This window comes from Vigna unguiculata, chromosome 7 (genome assembly GCF_037176805.1).
Source record: "Vigna unguiculata cultivar grain cowpea cultivar isolate G323 ecotype 2 chromosome 7, ASM3717680v1, whole genome shotgun sequence".
NCBI classification, from domain to species: Eukaryota; Viridiplantae; Streptophyta; class Magnoliopsida; order Fabales; family Fabaceae; genus Vigna; species Vigna unguiculata.
The window spans coordinates 35,543,771-35,563,449 of record NC_140798.1 but is presented as its reverse complement, the minus strand read 5'-3'; the positions used below and the strand labels follow the sequence as shown (position 1 = coordinate 35,563,449).

Here is a 19,679-nt window from a genome sequence, read left to right as displayed (position 1 = left end):
AATTCATTATTTTAATATTATACCATTGACTACAAATTATGGTCGACCATTAGATAATATGTTTTCCTATTCAACCATAAAAACCACTTGTCAAAGCACATTTTTTCCAAGAAAAAAACATTGTTTTTACAAAGTTAATGATCGGATAGAGTTATGATAGGAAGGTAAATGTAAGAATCTAAGAATAATTATGGGTGAGATTGTCATTGACAAAAAAAGCCAAAATTAAAGTGGATACAAAGAAATAGAAAAGGAAACAAATTTCGAATATCACAGCATGATATTTTATCATGTGGATTGTGAAATACATTCTTAAAAGTGTCATACACATAAACGATGAATAAACTATAATTTATAATTGGAAAAAGACATACAAATATTGTTTTGCCTACCGAAACACACGCACAAAGAAGTATGAAAAGCAAAAGGAAGCATTCAAATAAATAAAAAGAGGGGATAGAACATGAAGTCGTGAATTGTACTTCACTCCAAAGGAAGTGTGATGATAATTTCCATCTCATTAATCTGTGAAAAAAAAATCATTGAGAAGGGAATGTGATAACAAGAGAGAAGAAAGGAAAAGGAAGGAACCAATTGAGTTGAGACAAATACATGGCATGCATCTATTAAACAGCCAAATAGAAAGACGTGAGAGAACACATAAGATGGGTGGAAGAGATTTTATTTATTTATTTATTTTTATTTTATATTTTTTTAATATTGTTTTAATGAAGTTTTATTATTATATTGTGAAAAGAGGACAGGGCCAACTCAAGCATTTGGTTAAACCAAAACTAATTATAATCTCCAAACCAATCCTAAGATCCCATGAATGAATCCTACGACCGAAGACCCACCACGCGCCCTTGACCACACCAAAGTATTCATTCATAACCATCACATTCATCACTCTCGTCTTCATTTCCTCACCCTTCTTTTGTTTTTTTGTGTTTTTATTTTTGCTCTGTTTCACTTCTTTTAGGGTTTCAAAGTCTCCCATTCATTCTTCCCTTCCAATTGAAACCCTCCGTTCATTCGCAACTCGATTTCCTCACCTCGATTCCCAGTATTCTCGCTCTAGATTTCTGGTTACGCGATTGCTTTCTGATGCTGTGCCAATTTCAATTTCTTTGCCGTTTGCGAGGGCTGGAATCGGTTGTGGATAGCTGCCAATAACTTTTTTCTGTTTCGTTTCTTTATCACGAAAGAGGAGGTGCAGCTGTGGAAGTGTTTCGAGGTTCAGTAGACAGTGGTTCATGGAGATTATGATTTGAAGTAACCCTAGACTGGCCTGTAGGTTCGTGTTTTTTGGTGATTGTTTTGGGAGTGTGATTACTCGAGAGTTTTTGTTTTTTTGGGGGGCGTGATTGGAGAAGGGAATGGAGAATGGTCACGATGGGAAATTGGCCGAGAAATTATCCGGCTTGAGTGTTAACCAGCACGGTCAACAAGAAGTTCATGACCAATCTAACCTCTCATCTAACAACAATGATAACTTGTATCAGGTCATGAAGGCTGTTGAAGCTGCCGAGGCCACTATAAAGCAACAGGTACTCTGGTTTCCGCACGTTCTTCGTTAAAAGTGTGATTCATTGGGTGGCGCTTGTTCATTATTTTCGTACGAGGTTTTATCATTAATTTGTATTGCCATGCGGTCCAATTTCAATGTTTTGATTATGCTTATTTAATTGTGTATTTGCGTTTATGTGCTGTGGCGCTTGCTTGGAGTTTTTGTAACTGACTATCCTTTAGGTATTGAAAAGCCAAAGGTTGAATTTGGGTCTACAATAACATTAGGAACCCTTATCAGTAGGGATAGAGTATGACTGGTAACCAAGATCTTAAATTGTAGTCTCAGTCCTCGATGCTGTGGAAAATTACAGACAAATTCACTCTATGCAGACACAAATGTGGTCGATGCTGCCACAAGTGTGGTGGCTTGTGTTGCTGTTGTGGACATCCCAAAAACCGAAACGTTGTTGCTGAAATTGCAATCATTTTTAAAAACTTGCTTGCATTTAATTATAAGATGATGTGATATATGAACCTCATCTGTCGTCCCTCTTGATTCTTTCTCCCTTCCCCTCTTCTGCCTTGATTGCTCCAATGGGGTTTCAACTTCTGTTATGCCCTTAAAAGGAGAGTGCTGTCCCCTTGCAGTTCTGGTTTTAGGTTCACTTTGGTACAATGAAATGGTGGCTTCTTTCATATCTACCATGTTAGACAAGGTATTAATAGTGCAACATGTATCTTTTGACAGGTAGAAGAGAATGACCGGCTTAAGTCTGAACTTCTGAGTAAAGTTAAGGAATTGGAAAAATATGTAAGTTTTGTATTCCGTGCTGGCATCTGCTTCATTTATTGAATGTTTATTCTGTTTGTTGTAATACAGGCTTTCTTCTTGTTTTCATTTGATTGCTTGGTTGTGTACTATTTGCTTTCTGTCTCTCTGCTTTTTTCAATCTTAATTCCATTTTTGCTTGGGTTAGAATTGCTAACTGGAACAATTTTAGCTGAACTGAGGACACTATTTGGTTTTCAAATGTCCAAGCTCTAGATTATCAGACAATGATAGACTACTTATATTTGTCCAAGATTGTATATGTAATGTGAGTGTTTTGGATTATTTTGTTTTCATTAACTCATAGAAGATAGTTACAAGGAGTTTAGATGGTAAGTGGTCCTTCTTAATGTAAAAAGAAGACATAAAAAGAGGAAAAAAAAGGGAACAAAAATGGTGTAAAGCTTCCCAATCCCTCAACATATATTGCGATTATATTCTAATTTTTTGGACAAGCAATTCAAAAAGCAGAAGTAATTTGAAAGTAAAATAAAAAATTACCAGTTAAACACCTTGTTATTTTAATAATAGGCTTATCCTAACTAAGAGAAAGTTGTAATGTTCTCTTGGATACAGCGGTTTCCACTATTATCTTTTCTTATATGTCCACGTATCCATCATCCATGGATCAACATTGACCTCCTTATTATGCTACATTTATTTTCTTTTTTGCTTTTGTTGGTGCTTCACTGCTCAGAATTCTCCATGTTAGAGAGCATCACTATTTTTGGTCTTATAGCTCTTTGGTAGAATTTTCCTTTGGAAGGGGGTTTTTGACTACCGATTTCCTATAATCTCTGAAGCTTTTCAAATTTAATCCACCCAACTTGAATCTTATTTGTGACATGACCATCAAAATCCTTATCACTCCTAAGCTGGACTCAAGAAGGGCAGTGATGATTTTCAGATTATTACTGTTGTACACCTAGAATGCAACAATGAACAAGGGGCAGAAACTGATACCATGTAGGAATAGTTCTTGCACTTGAAGAAGTGCTATAGTCCATGCACATAATGTAATGTGATGAAGCAAATTCAAGAATTGAATTATGTGCTTCATCTGCAAAATCAAGATGTCTACTCCATAAAGCAATGCTTTTCCATGAAATTAGATTCTAAAAGTTTATCCTCCATTAAGTTTCATAAGTGTTTTATTCTCTTTTTGTGATCTACGACTCTTGAAAATGTAACATTATTTTTGATAAAATATGAAATATTATTTGAGAGGAGTAAATAGATTCTTAAAAGCACTAACTTAGAAAAAAACTGCTAAAATATCTTGTGCACTTTTTGCTTTTTGGGCAGAGGAAAAAAGAATCAGTGGAGCAAAAATCAGATTTGGTTGCTCCATGGAAGGAACGAGATCACAGATCTTATGAAGCTCATCAATCTGGTCCTTCTATAGGTATTTGAGTATATCAGCTGAATGTTTACAGGGGCCTCTTTTCTAGCTGATCTTACCAGTATAACTAATTGTCCATCAATAACAAATTTCAAATGGATGCAGCCAGAGGCAATACGGGTGACCATTCCGATAGCAGTCAAATAAACGGAACATTGAGAGTGCAGCCAAACGACCAGTTGCCTCCGGATAATATAGGCTACTCTCAGTTGTCTTCACCATCTACAAGGTCAGTCTCTCCAAGCAGGTATGTCATGTCTTATTTATTCTATTCATAAGTAGTGTTGAAGAAGGGTTGTGTAATTTTGGAATCCTGTATTTGCCATAGGCATCTACTGGAAGGAGATCATGATCCTAGATTTAATTCACCTCAGCATGGTTTGATGCCTGTGGCTGAAGCAAATAATAAAAATAATAGCTTATTGAAGCAGGTACTTCCTTAAGTTCCAAATTTCATATTTAATAAGAGGTCAATATTTCTGGAGTCATGTGTATTTATTTATGATCTGGCTATTAAGATTCAGGAACATGAAGAAGAGATCATCCTATTAAGGAAACATCTTGCAGATTATTCTGTAAAGGTAAAAGGTGTACAATTTATTTAAGCTGTTATGCATATATCTTTAGAGAATATTTTGCCTCAATGTCCATTTTAGTGTCTGATAATCTGTCCATTTTTTTAGGAAGCGCAAATACGCAATGAAAAATATCTCTTGGAAAAACGCATTGCATATATGCGTCTGGTATGCATGAAATTTTGTTGACGGCTGTGAAATTTCTTAAGCATCTTTATTCTTTACCTTTTGATCTTTCCTTGTATTTGATTGAGCATATGCTCAAATGAATCATTTGTAATATCGCTGCTAGGCCTTTGATCAACAGCAACAGGACCTTGTAGATGCTGCATCAAAAGCTTTGTCATACCGACAAGACATTATTGAAGAAAATATACGTCTTACATATGCATTACAGGTTATTTTTCCTACCTGTTTCCTCGTTATTGGTGTGTTAAAATTTGGATGGTTTCTATAAGTATTTTCAATGAGTCTCCATGGACAGTAACTTGTACTGTTATGTGTTTCAGAATCGGTTTTTAAGTTTTTGCATTTTCTTTTTCTTGCCAGGATGCACAACAAGAAAGATCAACATTTGTTTCATCTTTGCTTCCACTTCTTGCAGAATACTCTCTGCAGCCACCTGTTCCTGATGCACAATCCATTGTTAGCAATGTCAAGGTCAGCTTTGATATGTTTCCTTTAAAATTAAGTGATGCTTCTACCCTTATATAAACATTTAATAGTATAATCTACAAATATTCTTATATAAACACTTAATAATCTTCAAATATGACACTTGAATGTCTTTAAGTCTCTCTCTCTTATGCTGCCTAGAAGAAAAACCCTTGAGGCTTTACTATGTTGAATGAAATAAGACTAATGGAGGTAGTCAGAGATATTCATGAATCTGACTTCTCTTTTCCTCATTTTACATAAATTTTACGCTGGGCTCTGTTTTTTATCAATTAAATTACATACGAATAAAGAAAAAACGTATTGAATTACAGAAACAGAATAAACGAAGACTCAATGACTGTATTTTCTCTTAATACAATGCAATAGCTGGTGAATATCATGGAATTAGATTGGAAAGATATGGAATACATAGATACTTAATTCAGAAAGCATGAGATAAAATGTATATTTATTTCCAAATGAAATAAAATAATTGTGATAATGATTTCAAGACCTGTCTTCCTTATGGTTAACTTAAAAAGGCAAGCCAATAAAATCCGTGCTAACCCATGATTCAACTCAGCGTTTGAAGGTCTTTATGAGGAAAATTAAAGGAATTGGGAAGAGTTAGCGAAAAGAATAATTCCATAAAATGCCATTGTTTGAATTTCAACACAAGAAATAATTATGTTAATGTTGAAAAGATTTCAAAAAATGATAAATTTCCATTCCTGTTGAGACCCAAGAGAACTGAATTACAAAAGTTGAGATGGCAAAGATGATAGTGTTCCAGTGACAGTGGGTTTCCGGCCGTGTGACCTGTTTTTTTATTTTAATTTTTAATTGAGATCTTTTGAGTCATTACATTGCTTCAATTCAATGGATGAGATTTGGTGTGTTGTGCCACTATCCAGTGTTGCTATTGTAGAATTGTAGTATCTTTCTGATTTTTTGATCATGTTCTTAATTTATCAGACAAATATATTACCCCTTTTGTACCTTAGACTTGTCTATAGAATCTGTACGTGCACAGAATTATAATTAATTTATATTTTTCCTTCTCCTTTATGGTATCAAGGCCCTAGATATACTCTTGGTCCTATCGTCCTGGTTTCTAGAAATGGAGGGAGGACCAAGGGACTTATCAGAATGACTAAGTGGAGTGTCATAGTGTAGAGCCATCTAGAAGTTAGCTCTTGGTGAACTGAGATCCTACATCAATTACAGATATGATCTTAGTATAGTCAATAAGGCTTACATAATTTTCACCTTATATGCTAGTGCTGTGTATGTGTTATGTCTTAAGCTCAAATTCTCAGTGATATTTTAAGAATTTGATTTATACAATGATGTGTGGTTTATATGGTTGATCTTACATAGTTGTGTAAGGTTACTGCTGCTGCTTTTGTTTTGTCTTCCATTATCTGTGGTGGGAGGAGTATGAAAGTGAAGTTGTGCACCTCCGATTTTCTCGAGTAGTGTCGGATATATTACATGGAAAAGTCTTTTGGATCTCTCTGTATGAAAGGTCGTATGGTGATTATTGAAAGTGTTGTCTCTTTGTCCTCTTTTTTTGCAGGTTTTGTTTAAACATTTGCAGGAAAAACTTCTTCTAACAGAGGTATGTCGGGTAGAACTTGAGTGTGTTCTATTCTTTAGGCACTTTTATAGTTCGATTTATGGTTCAATAGAATCTGTGCTCAAGTTTAGTTTCACTAGGCAGTAGATGTTGCTGAAATTTTGAAATGTTTACTTTCCCTTTTTCGTAGAGGAATTGATTTTATTGGTTATATTTGTCTCTTACAGTCAAAGCTAAAGGAGTCACAGTATCAATTGACACCTTGGCGTTCGGATACAAACCATGCTAATGTTGCCACACAATCTCAATCGATTGGTGCACCTTTGGCAAATTCTGTATGTTATTGTGTAATATTTGTCCCATTTATTTGACATGCTTAAACAAAATTCTAATAATAGCATTTTTTATCAGAATAGAAACAGCCTTGAACTGGTACCCCAGCATATGTATTCTCAAGTAAAGCCTCAGGTCTCTGTTGATGCTCAGGCAGGCACTGATTGGGATCTATTGGGTCGCCACCAGAATGACTTCAGTGGTGGTGTGGCAACAAGTGTTGATGATTTGGGGAGATATTCACCTCTTGCAAGCAGGTGAGCCTGGTCAAATGGAGACTGCTACTGTGAACTGAATGTATTGGTGGGTTCTGTTTTCATGGTATCTTTGTTAAAGTGGTCCTGATGCATGAAATTGTTTTGTTTCATTTGACTGAAGTGGATGTGGATAAACTGTTCTTAACGGATGAAATGTTATTATTTAAACTTGGAGACTTGTCTCCATAACGTGACATGCGACTTTTATGGCTCCATCATTATGTAAACCAATATTACTGTCATTGTTATCGGAAAATGTAAAGGCTGACTATATTTTCTATTGTTCTTCAAATAACTGTCTTAGAAAAAAATAACTTGTGGTTTGTAGATTGTTAGGATCTCACATTGACTATATATATTGGAAAAGTAGATCTTATAAAGGCTTGGACAATCTGTATGTGAACTAGTTTTTAGGATTTATGTTGGGCCAACTCAAATTTATGATGCTATTAGAGCTTAGCATAGATGTGATCTTGGGTCCCCTTACCTGTCCAAATTTCTACTTGGCCTCGTGGTTTTCCTAGTGCACTAAAAAACGAATTCTGCAATCTCCTTGTGGTAGATATTCAATCTTCAGGTGTGAGGGGATTACACATCTAGTAAAGAATATAGATATGGCCGAAGTAGAGCTTATAAAGGTTGAGACAATTCTCATCTCATGAGCTAGTTTTGGGGTTTATTAGGCCTGACCTAATTCAAGACAAGTATGCAATTATTGAGGTCTTGAATGAAATTTTTTTTGTGACATTTAGCTGCCATTGGAACAGTGATTGATGTGTGCATTTAGCTGTCCTGTCTGTTTTAAACTATAAAGTAGGAAATTCAATTAATATCCTCTGTATTGTTGCAAATTGCTAGTGGTACATAGTATTGTTCTAACTGTAGATTGTGGTATAATTGGCTTTGATATCTAGGTTTAAAGTTGGCATAGACGACTTTTTTTCTGCAGTCTTACATGTAGGCTTATATAAAAATTGTTCTTAAGTGTTACATGTTTGGTAGCTCAGTTCTTATTATTGATTATCTTTGTTGCCTGTTGTAGAAAATTTATTCAAGAGCAGGTTGCTTAGTTAGCAATGTGTGCCTTAGGATGATATATTGTTCTGATAGCCCAGGTGTTCCAATATAGATACAATGCATTTTTGCTTGGTTTGAGAAAAAAATGGTCATCTAGCTCGCTTGTTTCATATCACCTAGAATCTTGGTCTCTCACAGATTGTTATTAAATTTTGTTGATAAAAATAGAAATTCTCCCTTGGTTTGTGTCTTACAATTTGAGAAGGGCTGTAATTTGTTAGGGAGTCTTTTAATAAAATAATAAATGCTGATTTATATGATTTCTCACTTTCTGTTTATCCATCTTTTCTTTGTCATAATTTCCTGAAGTTGAACTAAGTTTATCAGCAGGTGTGCATTTTTTAGTTTTGATATTCAAGTAGTAATGAAAACAGGATGATAAAATTTGACATTCTTTGGGCTGTTGGAAAATGACATCTTTGCTCAATTATATTGGTCATTTCATTTCACAGGAATTTATCATCCCGTGACGCATCCACCCACCTGGTGGTTACTCAGGGTGATACCCATCCTGCACAGTATGGAGAGGAAATGACTAACAAACAGGTCACATTTCGTGACCCTGTGAGCAACACTGAAGTTGATGATCCCGATGGAGATGGAACTCATAGTGAGAGAGAAACACCTGCTAATTGGAGTTCTGGCAACACTCCTTACACAACCACTGTTGATGATCCCGGTTCTTCATATTCTCCTTATTTACCACCAGTTCTTGAAGAACCTTCGTCTTCTTTTTCTGAGGGTAAGAACTAATTGCCTTTTAAGCTTTACTATACATTCATAGCCTTGCTGTTGGCTATCGAAAGTTAAAATAAATTATGCTGCAGCTGCAGATGAAGATCCACTGCCGGCTATAGAGGGACTTCAAATTTCAGGTGAAGCCTTTCCTGGAAGGGAACTTCAGGCATGTGGATACTCCATCAATGGCACTACAAGTTGTAATTTTGAGGTGCATTTTATTTTTGAATAATTTGGATCTTGTTTCTTCTTGCTTGGTTTTCTTAAAGATTTTTCCATTATGTAGTATTCATGTTTGATATCTATTCTAAGCATTTGACAATTGACGTTACCTTGTGTCCCTGTTGGACTACCAGTGGATTCGGCATTTGGAAGATGGTTCCTTTAATTATATTGATGGTATTGTTATACTTCTGCATAGGATTATATTTTCCTTTTCTTCTTGTTTGTGATGAACTCAGTCATGATTTGTTTAACATATAGGGGCGAAGCAACCTGCCTATCTTGTCAATGCTGATGACGTTGGTACATTGCTTGCCATTGAAGTCCAACCCCTGGATAACAGGAAGCGCAAGGTACTTTTTTTCCTCCTAATATAATGGAAATCTTACACATGTATGCAAAAAGAAAAGGGAGCCTTTATAATGTGGAAAGCCATCTGGGCAACCCAACAACGAATTAATAATTTCAAGTACTGGCAACCAGTGACTACTATTTGTAATTTTAATTGATCATACTGTTCATTTGGGTATATTGGGGTTTGAGGTTTGAATGGCTACTTTTTATAATCTTGGTGAATTCCGTTTCTCACTTTGGACATTGGGTATAGGTCCGAGTCAAACCACATCAATTTCCTTGTCTCTCCAATTCCCTTTGTTTTGCGTTTACCTGATTGCTAAAGGAGTTATCTAATCACTATCTTTCTTTCCAAGAGAATTTCTCTTGATAATACCCCGACTCACTGTCTTGGCAGTGTGGTTCATGACAATCTGGCATGAAGAGACATCAAAGACTGATAAGCTAGGTTGTCATAGGTTTATTCATTTAAAATTTTCTATGTATTTGAGTTGAGAAGTCCACATAAAGCAACTTGAACATCTGTACTTTATTTGTGTAAGAACATGCAGATTTCTTTATTCATCAATTCACCCAAGAAAATCCTTTACCATTGGGATCATTAGCATCCTGTTCTTGAGTGAGATTGAAAATCTGCTAGGTGTTCTCAAAGAGGGTATATGTAAGGTGAGATAATAACTCTAAATGCAAACTAACTCTAAATCACTTGGATGCAATTTGTGGGGTTCTGTATTGTGCATTGGGGGAAACATGGACAATGTTTCTTGGCAAACATTTGGGTTAAGACTCAAAACTTACTAAAGGAAATAGACATTGAGAGAAAACCAAACCATCCATGTGATATGTAGGAAAATTATAGCCAAATTCGCCAAGCACATTAATGTCTTCTACTAGTTCCCCTACCATTGATCAGAGTCTGAAATCAAAGAGGCTCTGATAGGTATGAGCGCAGAAAAGATGAAAACATAGACAAACTGGATGAAGGAATACAGGAGGGTCAAATTAGTGGAAACAGTACAGTCCACTGTTTTTTCTCTTATGGTTGTTTCGTCTTTTGTCTAATACAAAACTTAACCGCCAAGTTTCCACAGTTGCATGTGAAATAGCTGCTAGATTTCATTTTTATTTTTTTTATAACAAATTAGCAGTAAGAGAAAATTTCCAACTGATATGTAAGCTGTACTCTCCAAAAATTGAGGCAGACAATGTGGGATTTCCTAAAACCCCACTCCACAAGTACTTGTCAAATTAGGTGGGTGAGCCTTCTAGAATTAGCAATTGCTAAGATGAGATGTAGACTCCGATGCAATGTCAGATTTTATCTTAAAACCAATTGGTATTAAGTGAAGTTGCCCAACATATATATAATCCAAGAATTGAGGTAGGCAATGTTGGATTTTCGAACAATAGCTGTGCATTTTCATACTGTACAAAAGAAATTTGAGGATAGAAAAGAAAAATAAAATAGTAATGCATCAACTTAGACCCAAAAATTATGAGCAGTCAATTTAGTCTCTAAAATTATATAAATGTCATTTTATTCCTTTGAATTATCAAACCATGACCATTTAAGTCCTTGAAGTTATCAAATGACTGATATTTTAGTCGCTAAAATTACTGCCATAAGGACTAAAATGACTTTTCTTTGGTGATTTTAAGGACCACAATCACATTTTTTGTAATTCTAGGGACTAAATTTCTGGTCCTTGTAATTATGTGGATTGAATTGATGGATTACCTAATGGGGTTATTGGAGGAAGAAGGGTCATACTTTGACAGAGGAAGAAGAAAGGGGGAAGGTGTAAAGAAATTATTAGGCACACATTTTTGACACAGAAGCATCTCCACTGGAATTTTTGCCTCGTTATTGAGGGAATGACATTTAATATTCCATTTTATTATTTACAGAAGTGCTTTAACCATTGAAAAGAAATCCAAATTTTTGAATAAAACAGGGACTAGAAAAAAAAGTATTACTAACCAAAACAAAAACTGACCTATTGTATAGGGACTAAATGTATTAAGCTTGTATTTTAGTTGCATGCTAGTCTGAAAGGACTTATTCATAGGTAAATTTGGCTGGAATTTACTATCAAGGAGCTACGAAATCTAACATAACTGAATTCCTTATTCTTAAAACTTTTGGTGTGGCTGGGCATCCAGCTAGGATCCCTGGTAACAGACCAGTCTTATGTATTGCTCCTTCTACTGGATGGCTCAAATGCAACAGTAAGGGGCTGCCTAGGCTCTCTGGGTACTGCTGCCTGTGGGAGTATATTTTGGAACAAAACAACATCAATTATGGGCTATTTTTCTCAATTCCTTGGGTGCAATTTGCCTTATATGCAGAAATTATGGGTGCTATTTTTAGAATCGAGAATGCTTTCACCAAAGGATGGTTTAGGCTCTGATTGGAATGTGATTCTCAGTTAGCTGCCCAGGCTTTTAAAAATTCAATTATTGTTCCTTGGAGATTGATAAGTGGATGTCTTTACGACATGGAGAAGACAAAACATACAAATATTCATGTTACTCGTATCTTTAGGGAAAGAAACTTTTGTGCGGAAAAGTAAGCCAATTTTGGTATTAGTGCACAGTTCTATACATGGTGGGATAATATACCTTCCTTTGTAAATCTGGTTTTTCCAGAGATAGATTTCAACTTGTTATAGGTTTTCTTGGTAGGTCTTGGTCTAGTCTTTTCACTTTTATTTTTTCCCCTTTATTGTATGGATTGGGGTGCTGCAGATGGTTGTTGTTAGTTGTGTTGCCAACATAGCAATGAACATTTGATACTTTAGCTCTACCATTTTATTGAAAGAAAATGGATTAAATATGTTTTTGGTTCCTTAACTTTCAGTGAAAATTGAAATGAGTCCATCTTTGAAACTTTGGACTAATTTAGTCTCCAATTTTTAGAAATGCGTGAATTTAGCTCTTTTAATCAAGTTTTGTTAAATTTATTTGACGTTTCTCAACTAACATTGAAGCAAAAATGTGTCCAATGGTGTAAACAACTCAAATTCTATTATGAAATGTGTTTAAAACGACAAATAAACTTAATAAAATTTGGTTAAAAGGACTAAATTCATACATTTTTAAAGCTAGGGGACTAAATTTAGCCAAAGTTTCAAAAAGGATTTTACTTTTTAGTGAAAGTTAGTGGACCAAAAACATATTTAACCCTATTTTAGTTGTAAATTAAACTTTTCATATATATTTTTTTCATTATACAAACATTTTCAATGTTATATGCTGTATTTTTGAGTTAAAAATAAGTACTTTGATATTTTAATATTGTGGGTTCGGTGTGCTTAGCATAGGAGTATTGTGCATAATGCTTATTAAAGTACTTAGCTATTCTGTATATATACAACTGTAGTATGTAGTCAGAGCTGTTAGCGATAGGTAACAGTGACCTTATGTAACCTTTTCGGGAAAGGGCTAGCTATACATACTTGTGTGAACTTCTCTTTCCACTAGTGAAATGAATACCATCCAGTTTGTTAAACGTTTCTCTTCTGTTCTGTCCGTCTAACATGGTACAGAATAAGTAATTTCATACTCTAATAATGCTTAACAAGTAACTTCTGATGTGGGAAGCTAAATCACGATTCATGGATGTGTGTTTTGTAAATTGAATTAGACAGCATTTCTTTTTCTGCTAATGGTTGTCTAGCCTTTTATTATACTGAATCTTGTGCATTCTTTGTGATTGTAGGGAGAACCTGTGAAGGTTTTTGCCAATGATAGCAAAAAGATCACTTGTGGTGAGTATATGTATCATAATATTATGATGTTCAGTTGTTGCTACCTGCTGTGTAACTTGAAAGATATACTTTATAGAGAAGTGTTATGCATTAGGGTGATTTACTGTAAATCTGTGATTATGCTCCCGTCATTTGTCATGTCATCACGTGTTGTAGAAAAAGAAAAACATGTATAAAAGGACATGATGGTTGTTGTGACTAGTGAGAAGGAAATTGTTATATTTGTGGTATGTTTTATAGTTAGGAGGTAAGGAAAGGGGTTCAAGAGAGAAGGAAGGGTGAGACAAGATGGTAAGCCCTACCCTAAATATCGGAAAATATCAGGGACCTAAATATCTTCCACACTCGTTCACTTGACCTCTGACTCACGAGACTGTACTGAGTCCATTGAGTTCTTTCGAGTCTGGTTTGAGTTTTCTGAAAAACAAGTTTACACACGAGTTCATTCAGGACCCAACAACACTGGACTTCTGAACCCAGAAGGGTTTACAACGTGGTTATCAAACTCTTGGGTTAACCTGTTAACCCTTTCAAGTTTATGAGTCCAGTGTTGGATCACAAGGAACTCGTGCTCTAGAGTCATTCTAGAGCAAACTCAATGAACTTGGTACAAACTCGCGAATCAAACGTTGATGAACAAGAGTGGAAGAAAATACCAAAATGATCTACACATTGGTCATTTAGTTTACTATTATGATTTAGGTTGCGATTCATACTTGGATGTTCGTCTTTCAAAATCTGTTCACCTTCGTCGTCACCTCTCCTCTTCTCTCACCTTGTCATCACATTCTGTCCTTGCCATTCTTGCCATCGCTTTGCCTTGCCATTCCTTAGCCTCACCTAGACATCGTGTTTGTGCTCATTTTTTGTTGCCCTTTTTTGGTTCGACCTGTGGTTGGAGGGAGGGTTTTCAATTTGTGGCTTTGTTCTTTTAGAAGCTGTGGCTTAGTTTATTTAGGGTGGTGTTTTCAATTTGGGGCTGAATTTAATTAGGGTTCTGTTTTTATCTTGTGGCTTCAATTTAATTAGGATTTCGTTTTCATTTTATGGCTTCAATCTAATTTCCGTTTTATTTTTATTTTGGATTTGCATTCAGTCTCGATTCGGGTTCATGCATGTGGAATTTGTATCATGAATGTTTATTTATTTTTTGTTGAATTTTCTTATGAAATAGACTTTTACAACTCTACGAGTTGAGTTTATAGATAGATCTTCCACGAGTTTAGATAAACTTTCGAATTTGATAAACTTGGTTTATGGGTTAACCGTAGAGTTTGATAACCATGCTCATGGCTACAGGTTGCTGTTCTCAAAACATGACAAATATTTCTGATAAAATATCTTGGCTGCTATTAGAGAGATACTGATGAGTGTTGATCTAAACTAAGGGGGTTTGATGTAGATAATTCAGTTAGTGTTGTTTATTAGATAGGTAGTAAGTGGACTGTTAACTAACTACTTGTAACTGTACTGTAAATAGCAATATAGTATTGTGATACGTAGAAAATGAACATTAAGCCTAACTCAATCTGTCAATAATTAGCTTGCAAGTGAGGTTTGAATGCACTTATATATTACAATTTAGTTGTATATTTAGTTGATATGAGATTTCTAACACACTATCCCACTCTGAGAACTTGACATTTTAAGCGTGAGACTAGATATTTCTGGATGTCATGATAGGCCTATTAAATCTTGTTAGAATGTTGACTTTAAGCCTAACTTAACTCATAAAACTAGTTTGCAAGGTGAGATTTACACCCACTTATATATTATAATTTGGTTATATATCTAACCGATGTGGAATCTTCAATTGAGACAAATAAGTATAAGGAGGGATATTATTTCAACTTTTATGCATTCATTGGGCTGAAGATATCAATTTTTTTTTTAAATCATAATATAAGACTTTATTAGAATAAGAGATTAGAAGCAAGGAGGATAAATATTGTCCAGAAAAATTAAAAACAATTTAGTCTTAACTGACCTGTCTGCTTTGGACGTGTCATACATGTCTTGATTTGAATAGTGTTATAGCTTTTTCTTTTGTCTCTCTTTTTATCTTCCTATATTGGACTGCAATTTCTGACCAGTCATAAATAGTTTATTGAGTTATTCTCCTTTCGTATTTGTTTTCAGATCCTGAAATGCAGAACCTCATAGAAAAGGCTTTTTATAGTGGACATGCTTCATATAGAGTTTCTCATTCGGTAATCCAATGAAAGTAGTTTTCATATTGCTATGATTTTCCTTCAAATGTCAATGTCAAAATATTATTTTACCTATTAGTCTTGTTTATGAAGAACTCCTAACAGTTTCATTAATATTTTTGGCTTGATATTTCAGACTGGATATCTTAATATATGGGAACCAGCCACATTGGCCATCAAGAGGGAAGGTTACAGTATCAAATGCAGTGGACCAAATGGAGTTGTTATAACAGAAAAATTTTCACCGTCCACCCAAGTATGATGGTTTATTCTTTGATATTCTGTTTGAATATTTACCTAGATTATTATTTAGGAAACTAAGTATAATTCATGTAATTCCCTTTTTTTTTTTTTTTATATGAAATCTATTATTTACTCTCGTGAAAGTTCCTTATGCTAAAAAGAACTCAAGTCTCACGTGGCTAAAAATAGATTCTGAAAAGTTTACGTAAGTGAAGGACAATCCTAACAACAAAAACTGATTTTGTAAGATTGAGTTAGGCTAAATCTTTGATGAAACATGCTGGCAGTGTGGCCTAATGTTTGAAAATGATAATTATAACAACACACCATGTTTAATCTCAGGGCAATTAGGTTTATCTGAGCATATTTAGTTATCTAGAATAATAGTTATGTTGTGATTACAGACTACCAGAAATCGTAAGACGCATTAAACTGCAAAAGATTTGTCTTTTCAACTTTATGGACTGTGTTGGATGAACCGAGTTTTCTCATCAGATAGATCATTCATGTACCCTGCTTATTTCTCAATAATAGAACTTTTTAAATAGTTAATTTAAATTCTAAGTAGTCCCCCATGTTTTTTTATCTTTCTTTTTCATTTATTAATAAATTTTTGCATGTGGAAGCAGATGATTGTTGTTCTTTAGAATCTCAGCATAGTGGAGATGTCAAAGTGCATAGTGGTGATGTCTAACATGAATTAATAAAAAAATAAATAAATTCTAAGAAGTATGATGTTGCCAAGTTTGTGATTGTCTGTTGAACTCTCTAACCTTTGGCTGGAGTTATCTCACCTGATAGATACCAGGAAATCCAAAAAGAGTTTGTGAAGTTGACAATGAATAATTTTTTAACCTTATTTATTTCTTGATGACAATTTGTTAATTGTTGAAAAAGAATTAAACTGTTTAGATATATTATATTTAATGATCTTGAGTGGTTTGCTAAATTTTATATATCCACTCTTCATTTTCTTCTGTAGGTTGTGATTCCATATGGACACGCTTCAGAATTCATTATTATTGGTTCCAGTGGTTCTGAACACCTTTTAAAAGCAGAAAACAACTCCACGGATATCAGTGGGTAAGTATTCTCACGGTTGTCTTGTTGTAATAGTAATTGAGTTGCACATATGAAATGTTCTTGTGCAATATTTCTTCATTGACTGGAAAAAAGATCATATTATCTCATTGTTGTGTTTTATTACTTGCTAATGAAAAGGGATCATATTAAATGGAAAACCTTTGTTTTAATGGTCTGTTAGGTAAGAATGTATGCTTATGGAATATTTTTTTTTGGAGCAATTCTTAGATGCAGTTTGGCTTTTCTCTCTAATTGAGTAATAAGATCTGGGTTGACTTGACTTGGCCTGAGAGAGTTACTGGGCGTTTCATATGCAAATGTTTCAGCATTGACTGGAAAACTGATCCCCTCATGAGATTTCACTATCTTGCTTTGTTTTATTATCTGCTTATGGAAAGTGATCGTGTTAAACAGAAACCCTTTTTTTTATTATGTATGAATGTGTGTATGAATAATTGGATATTCTTAGTTGCAGTTAAGTTTTCATTTACATAATTGAGTAATAATACATATATCTGGATTGACTTGACATGAGATAACGGCGTAACTTTTAAACTTGAACTAACCTAAAACTTCAAAGTTTTGAACCCTTTTGAAGACACTAGAAAGTCCTATCTCCGTTCTCTCTCTGAACAGTCTCTTGGATAGAAAATAGCCGTAGGCCTCTTTGGTTCTTGATGTTTTTTGATAAACGAGACTTCATATCAGTTGCCAAACATGATTTTTGTGCCTGTTGTTGGTTACTTCTGCATCATTCGTTAAATTTAATACTGGCCTCGAGCAAAATTTTAATAATTTTCTTCTGTAATAATATACTCCTTTAATTTTTGTAATCTTCATCACCAAAAGTTCGCTGCAATTTTGAGAAAATAATTCCAGTTCTTCTGTCAGTTTTGGATGACAAAGGCAAATACATTTTTGGCTGAGGATGACAGTTAATTTTTGTTCTCTGTTAAAAGCCGGTGAAGATATTCTTCATAATATATTTGAAAAATTCTATTCCTTTTTTAAATACCGCTGCTCCTCACTCTCAACTTTGTGCAACCTCAATTGTGTAGACTATTATGGAGAAAGAGAACGAGACAAGTGAATAAACTTGTATTATGTTAATTTTATTTGATTTAAAATGCGTTTGGAAATTGGAATTTTTTTCTTATCTCTCAGCAATAAAGAGAAATTACCTTTTTAATCAAGAGAAGTGTCCTAGGTCAAGGTTTATATTGTTGCAAATTGCAGTTTGTAATCTTGTGTGATTTGTTTATTTCTGATTTATTTTTTTCTGTTTTGTCTTCTGCTTTTAATATTATTTATGTTTATTCCTTTTGCAGTGCAAGAGATACTATTGTGCTCACTTTGAGATTATTCATCCTGAGGAGGGTATATATAAATTTTCTCCTGAATTTATTTACTGATTAATAAAAAAGCCGTAGTTTATATATATATATATATATATGCTAGAATATTTCCATTTTGCCTCAAGTTTGCTTGGCATGTCATTGATAAACACTTATAATTTTTTTTTTCTTTCTTGAAATGCACCCATGCTCCTTGCTACGTTTGTTGGTAAACCAAAAAAATAATAGTAATGAGAGAAGTTAGAGAGCATCAGTTTTCCAACATAGTAAATTTTGTTCAATTTAATCCGTCATTATTGTAATGATGAACTCTATTGCTTCTTATGTAGAAACTATAAATAACTAGCATTGATATATATGTTCCCTGCTTGGGTAGTATAGGATTGTGTGAAAAGATTCCTTTAGTTCCCGTGATTTGAAGTCAACTGAGCTTAAGGTTTATGATTCTGACTTATTGCTTCAATTCCGAGAGTTTTATTGGAAAGCCAGAAAGAATGTGACTTCATCTGTTTGGTTTATTTCTTTGTTTTTGGAGTATAATATTGAGTTAGCATGGAAGATTATATGTTGAAGGTTTGTTCTTATTTTTGTCTTGTGCAGCCTGGAGAGAAAAGGAGAGTAAAGAAAAAGGGATTATTCTTCTGAGAGGTTGGCAGAAAAACTCCGCGGTGCGTGGAATATCCAGACAGAGATGGGGATGGGGAGTTGTGTTTTGTGTGCTACCTAAAGTTTTGCTCCTTTTCATATTCTATATAATAGGGCAGAATTAGCTTGATCTGTAATTGTGAATTTATGCAATCATTTTTTCTTTTGTTCAATATTTAGCAATTCTTTTTAGCTCTGCTCTTTGCCATGTAAGTCCATTGTTTTACTGCATGCTGCTCTTACCATTTTTGTGCATCTCTTTGCGTGGGTGCCTGCATCCACATGCTATGTACCCCCACTTTCATTTACTAAAATGGTTCAGAGAAAATGATATAGTTGCCATTTGAAATTTAGTGAAACATGTCTCATATGTCGTAGTCGTGTATTTTTAAATAAAGCAATCCTCTTGAAATCCTTAGTGTTTCTAGTTTGTCCACAGACAACTTATTGAAATTATTTCCGCTCAGTCCGACAACTGTTATTGCAAAACACCTTTTGAAGGTATCCAGAAGGAAAAAAAAAATCCCCATGTAAAAATTGTGCCATTGTTCAATTAAGATTTGAGCTCATGGTCATATTTAGCTAGACCCAAAAATTGTACTTTAAAATGTATATTTATTGTAGGGACTATAAATACTGAATTTCCTTAATATTTTTTTGAGTAAATTACAACTACAAGCTTACAATTCTTTTCAAATTATACTTATGTTCCTGACTTGTCATAATTACAATAACTAACCTTATTAAGATGGTAACGAGTAATGTTTTAAAAATCCAAGAGTATGCATGTATAATGTAAAAAGAGGTGACATTGTAATGTTTTAAAAAATAAATGGTA

General features: G+C 34.3%; 1 protein-coding gene across 5 annotated transcripts; it reads left to right on the top strand.

The window, feature by feature from the left end:
- Positions 1 to 843: 843 nt before the first annotated feature.
- Positions 844 to 19,194, top strand: LOC114191511 (uncharacterized). 5 transcript variants are annotated; one of them, XM_028080715.2, is made up of 22 exons: positions 844 to 1,550; positions 2,261 to 2,323; positions 3,647 to 3,746; positions 3,849 to 3,990; positions 4,072 to 4,174; positions 4,262 to 4,324; positions 4,427 to 4,486; positions 4,611 to 4,715; positions 4,868 to 4,978; positions 6,555 to 6,596; positions 6,782 to 6,889; positions 6,966 to 7,144; positions 8,674 to 8,963; positions 9,055 to 9,170; positions 9,316 to 9,358; positions 9,443 to 9,534; positions 13,257 to 13,305; positions 15,445 to 15,515; positions 15,652 to 15,771; positions 16,741 to 16,841; positions 18,170 to 18,218; positions 18,797 to 19,194. In XM_028080715.2, exons 1-22 carry the CDS (start codon positions 1,380 to 1,382, stop codon positions 18,839 to 18,841), a joined length of 2,223 nt encoding a protein of 740 aa, XP_027936516.2. In that variant the 5' UTR covers positions 844 to 1,379; the 3' UTR covers positions 18,842 to 19,194. The 5 variants fall into 5 exon arrangements, with proteins under 5 accessions (XP_027936516.2, XP_027936519.2, XP_027936518.2 ...); XM_028080718.2 differs by having other exon boundaries at positions 846 to 1,550; positions 3,849 to 3,972; positions 4,268 to 4,324; positions 9,049 to 9,170; XM_028080717.2 differs by having other exon boundaries at positions 847 to 1,550; positions 3,849 to 3,972; positions 9,049 to 9,170.
- The last annotated feature ends 485 nt before the right edge of the window (positions 19,195 to 19,679 follow it).